The sequence below is a fragment of the Charadrius vociferus genome, unplaced genomic scaffold, assembly GCF_000708025.1.
Source record: "Charadrius vociferus isolate BGI_N301 unplaced genomic scaffold, ASM70802v2 scaffold1033, whole genome shotgun sequence".
Classification (NCBI taxonomy): Eukaryota; Metazoa; Chordata; class Aves; order Charadriiformes; family Charadriidae; genus Charadrius; species Charadrius vociferus.
This window is the reverse complement of record NW_009647770.1, coordinates 22,923-28,925: the sequence shown is the minus strand read 5'-3', so window position 1 is coordinate 28,925 and position 6,003 is coordinate 22,923. Positions and strand designations below refer to the sequence as shown.

Below are 6,003 nucleotides of genomic sequence, written 5' to 3'. Positions count from 1 at the left end.
CCCCCCCCCCCCCCCCAAAGTCCATCAAGCTGGGAATGTGCAAGAGGTTGGGAGGGGACATAGTCAGGACAGCTGACCTAAACTGACCAAAGCAATATTCCATACCATATGATGTTGTGCTCAGCAATAAAAGCTAAGAGAAAGAAGAGGGGGCATTCATTATTAAGGCATTTGTCTTCTGAAGCAACCGCTGTGCATACTGAGGCCCCACTTCCTAGGAAGTGGCTGGACATTACCTGCTGATGGGAAAAAAAGAATAATTTTTATTTGTTTGTTTCCTTTGCTTACATGTGTGGCCTTTGCTTTTCTGTATTAAGCTGCCTTTATCTCGACCCATGAGTTTTTCATCTTATTTTCTCCTCCCATCCAGCTGAAGAGGGGGAGTGATAGAACAGCTTGGTGGGCACCTGGCAGCCAGCCAAGATCAACCCACCACACTGTTTTCCACCTTTCAGATAAGTTGCAGTTACAGTTCCTTATTTTTGTGCTTAACGATGGTATCTCTGGATGTATCCAGTTTCTAGGTACCCAGCTGTACTTCAAAGATGCCAGCTGCACTTTTCAAGGATGCTTCTAGTTCCCAGGCTAACAGTTCCCAGACTGGAAGTTATTTTCTCTGTCAGAATTTTTCAGCAGGCATTTTCTTCTGTTCAGTAATTTTTCCCTTCTAACCAGGTCACCTTTTTTGCTTCTCACAGTTGCCCAGAGAGGTTGTGGAGTCTTCATCCTTGGAGATATTCAGAAGCCGTCTGGACACGGTCCTGGGCAACTGGCTCTAGGTGGCTTTGCTTGAGCAGAGGGGTTAGACTAGATAATTTGAAGAGGTCCCTTTCAACTTAAATGATTCTGTGATTCTGTGAAAAGCAATCAGTTGCATTTCTACTGGTCATTTTGGTGGGCTGATTGCTGCACCTTGACTTGTCAACCATTTGTAGTCTAGATTCTAGATGCTTTTTTCTAGTTTCCTCCTTTAAGTTTTGGTGATGCAACACACTGTGGTGGGTTGACCATGGCTGGATGCCAGGTGCCCACCAAACCGTTCTATCACTTCCCCTTCTCAGCTGAACAGGGGAAGAAAAATAAGATGAAAGGCTTGCAGGTTGTGATAAGGATAGGGAGATCACTCAGCGATTACCATCACAGGCAAAACAGACTTAACTTGGGGAAATTAATTTAATTTATTGCCAATCAAAAGTCAGAGTAGGGTAATGAGAAATAAAACCAAATCTTAAAACACCTTCCCAAATCATAATACTACTTTCCCTGCAGCCCTCCCTTCTTCCTGGGCTCAACTTCACTCCTGATTTCTCTACCTCCTCTTCCTGAGTGGTGCAGGGGGATGGGGAATGGGGGTTGCAGGAAATTTATTACATGTTGTCTCTGCCGCTCCTTCCTCTTCACACTCTTCTCCTACTCCAGTGTGGGGTCCCTCCCATGGGAAATAGTCCTCAATGAACTGCTCCAACATGGGTCCTTCGCACGGGCTGCAGTTCTTCACAAACTTCTCCAGCATGCATGCTTTCCATGGGGTGCGGTCCTTCAGGAACAGACTGCTCCAGTGTGGGTTCCCCACGGGGTCTTAAGTCCTGCCAGCAAACCTGCTCCAGCATGGGCTTGTTGTGGTTTAACCCCAGACATCAACTAAGCACCACACAGCTGCTCGTTCACTCCCCGCTTCTACCCCTCGGTGGAATGGGGGAGAATATTGGAAGAATAAATGTGAGACATCTTGTGGGTTGAGATAAAAACAGTTTAACTAAATTAAAATAAAATTAATAATAAAAATAATAATGAAAATTGTAATGAAAAGGAAAGTAAAAAATGAGAGAGAAATAAAATGCAAGGAAGATGAGTGATGCAAATGAAAAACAATTGCTCACCACCAACTGACCAATGCCCAGCCTGTTCCCCAGCAGTGGCAGCCTGGCCCACTGCCACTGCCCACAGTTTATATGCTGAGCATGATGTCATATGGTATGGAATATCCCTTTGGCCAGTTTGGGTCAGCTGTCCTGGCTGTGCTCCCTCCCACCTTCTTGTGCACCTCCAGCCTTTTCACTAGCAGGGCATGAGAAGCTGAAAAGTCCTTGACTTAGTGTAAGCACTGCTTAGCAACAACTAAAACATCAATGTGTTATCAATATTATTCTCATATTAAATCCAAAACTAGCTGCTAAGAAGAAAATTAGCTCTATCCCAGCTGAAACCAGGACAGGGGTCCTCTCTCCATGGGTCCACAGATCCTGCCAGGAGCCTTCTCCAGCATGGGCTCTCCACGGAGGCACAGCCTCCTTCAGGCGCATCCACCTGCTCCTGCGTGGGGTCCTCCATGGGCTGCAGGGGGACAACCTGCCTCACCATGGTCTTCACCATGGACTGCAGGGGAATCTCTGCTCCAGTGCCTGGAGCACCTCCTCCCTCTCCTTCTTCACTTACCTTGGTGTCTACAGAGTTGTTTTTCTCACATATTCTCACTCCTCTCTTCTGGCTGCTGTTGTGCATCAGTTTTTCCCCCCCTTCTTAAATATTTTATCATAGAGGCACTACCACTGTTGCTGATTGGCTCAGCTTTGGCCAGCATGGGTCCGTCTTGGAGCCAGCTGGCATTGGCTCTATCAGACATGTGGGAAGCTTCTAGCAACTTCTCACAGAAGCCACTCCTGTAGCCCCCTTGGCTACCAAAACCTTGCCACACAAGCCCATTACACACACCTTCACATATACTTATTCTAGGATGCTGTATTTTTACTGTGAGACTACATGACCTATCCCAAGCAGCTCTCCTAAATACAGAAAATGGTACTGCCATAGCAAGATTGTTTTACATCAACTCTGTTTATCATGCAAATATATTACCTTTAAGTTTCATCCCCTTCCAGTGAAAGGTTCTATTACATCACTTCTCTCCAGGCAAAAAAGTGCAACCTTTATAGCTAACGGTGATTAAAAAAACCAACCCCAAAATGAGGCAATATATAGTCTATTCTAAAAGAACTTATAAGTCATTGTCCAGACAAGAAAGAACAAATACTTGACATTGAAAGCACTAGACAGGATATGAATGAGTCACAGAGAGAAGCACAAAGACAGAACAAAGAAGAAAATTATAACAGATCACTTTACAGGTTTTGGAAGCAATGTACTCATTTCAAATTAATCATTCACACAGGCATCCCAGTGTTAGCTTTGAACTATCTGTAGCCATTAAGCTGAGGCACAACGCATGACCTCAATGCATGGTCCGAAATCTGCTGGAATTAGATGAAGAGATACTCAGATAGTACAGAATGCCATGCTACTCTGGCTATGGTGTTAGCAGTAATACCTGCTAACAACAATTCCAGTTACCTTGGACATGTTTACATGAACCGCAGATTTACCTTTACCTACTGCAGGCACTCTGAACACTCAATGCAAAATATTAAATGCAGCACACAAATACAAAATAAATGTAGCCCAAGTTTGCTATGGCTAAGCAGTCTGAGATTCCCAAAACCAGGGACTCCAGGAAACCAGAGTATGCGTAGATGGGAACATTAATGGAACATGTAAAGCCTTGGGTCTGCAATTTAATATAACATCTTTTTTCTAATAAACAATAGGGACAAAAAGGAACTGGTCAGGCTATTGTAGTCAAAGGAAAAATATGAGGCAGAAGAAAATGCAGATGCCATATACTGAAGCAAACATTAGGGTGTAAATACACAGGGAGTGTTGTTCAATGACATTCCCACTGTGAGATAATGTGACCACAGAGGTCTATGAAAACAATGATGATGTAATGACCAATATTGATTGTGTTAGATAAATTGACTTTTGAATGGTCCTTTAATTGATAATCTCTCTAAAATTTTTAAATCTGTGAGAGAAGGGAGTTATCTATATAATAGGTGTGTTTGTGCCAATCCTTCACTTTTTACTCTGTCTACCACTTATGGAAATGTTCACCTGCACTCACATAACTGACAGCCGTTAGAGCTGTACATCCAGTTCTAACAGGCAGAATATCTGCTTCGTTTATGAGAAAGGGCTAAGTTATGCCATTTTGTCATTTTACCCATGGAAAACTACAATATACACAGTATGTAAGTAATAGAAGGGCCCTTAACCTGTTACAATGGACAAAACAGCATGAAAGAACTAATCAGTATATACAGGTGATCACAGTTCACCCAACTGGTAAAATGTTGCATTAAATTGATTTAGGCTGTTACACCTAATTCTAATTCTAACTTTTTACTGATCTCTCTTTCATCAGATGACTTGGATATGTAAAATGTGTGCCCAGTAAAAGAAAAATGAAAGAAAAAAGTTAAATGTGCAACTGCACAAATATAATTCTCCCTCTATTAAGATAACAAAAAAATTTGCTATTACCATAATTATGATACATATTAGAAAGTTATACACAAGCATGTCAATTTCACAGATTTTTTTAAAAGATTCTTAATATTTTATATAATTAGAAATACACATTTAAAGCCAAAAAACTTCTGCAAAGAGAAAACAGTTATCTTGGTTAGCAAAGCATCGAATTCTTCATGGCTTAGCAAAGTGCTTTCTAAACAAAAAGTCCTCTGTTTTCTTCAGGATTGTTAAAAAGATTAGCAAAACTATCAAAGAAAAAAGAATACATTTTGGCTTAAGGAAAAAAGTGTCACAAATGCTTTGCAAACTGTATTACTTTTTAATATGAAAATAAGCACAATCTAATGTACATATACTTATATTTTTTATTTAAGAAGTGAGGCAGAGCCAGAATTTTAAAAAATAAATATGCTTGCCCTCAAACTCAGCATTTTTACAAGTATGGTCCTCTTTAAATGTCTTTGATCCTTTTTAACTGAGGGTCATACTCTAATGATATGCCTGTATGTTTGTGATCATTTTAGGTATGTTAGGTGACTGAGTCTCTTCGTAGCATTAATTCATGGCCACCCAGCTCCTGGGTCAGTCAAAACACCTGTACAATTTCTATATGTTGCATAACAGCTGCTTTCTCTCTCAGTAAAGATCTGCCACTTCTGGCAAATGTTTTCCTTTTGTCTATTTACATGTAAATAATGTTGAACCTGCAACATGACACTACCTATTGTAACATACATTTTGCAAGGGAGCACAACAGTGAAAAGAAGTTAGCCTTAAAATCTATTTTATACAAGTGTTCTGTTGTACAACTGAAGTGCTAAGCTTATCTCAGCATTTCTGTTTATCCTTATACTGTATCACTGAGGCAATTCAAAAGTACTTTTACAAAACGGAGTACTTGACTTTTTTTTCCCCCCACACAGCACATAATGCATATTGACCTCCCTCCCCCATTAAGGTATAGCACACATGCACTGCAAAAAATATAAAAGTAATAAGGTTATTGTGTTGCCCATCCTTCAGAGCGCCGCATGCACTTGATAGAGGGGCTTTCTCATTCATCCAATGAAAGTCTGGTGAGTCCAATGCGGGAGTGGAATTTGTTCCGGTGATCTTCTCGGTCACTTCCATCATATGAACTGCTACAGCTGCTCAAACTGTCAACAGGAGATCTCCCTGCCTCATGGCGCATATGCTGTGGGTATCTTGATGAGATACATCCACGGGTCCTGAGGGAACTGGCAGATGAAGTCGCTAAACCACTGGCCATCATATTTGCAAAGCGTTTGACACCATCCCACATGATATCCTGGTCTCTAAATTGAAGAGACAGGGATTTGACAAATGGACCACTCAGTGGATAAAGAACTCGCTTGATGGTTGCACTCAAAGACTTGCAGTCAACGGTTCAATGTCCAAGTGGAGAGCAGTAGTGAGTGGCATTCCTCAGGGGTCAGTACTGGGACCTGTACTGTTCAACATCTTTGTCGCGGACATGGACAGTGGGGTCGAGTGCACCCTCAGCAAGTTTGCCAATGATACCAAGCTGTTTGGCGAGGCAGACACACTGGAGGGGAGGGATGCCATCCAGAGGGACCTGGACAGGCTGGAGAGGTGGGCCCAAGCCAACCTCAT

General features: G+C 41.9%; 1 protein-coding gene across 1 annotated transcript in view; it reads right to left on the bottom strand.

Moving 5' to 3' along the window:
* Positions 1-5,368: 5,368 nt before the first annotated feature.
* LOC104284109 (myocyte-specific enhancer factor 2C-like) overlaps positions 5,369-6,003 on the bottom strand; it is a gene marked incomplete at its 5' end in the record, with an annotated part of 17,693 nt that continues 17,058 nt past the window's right edge. Inside the window, 1 exon segment of the mRNA XM_009882396.1 lies at positions 5,369-5,580. Coding sequence (XP_009880698.1) covers positions 5,369-5,580 — 212 coding nt within the window.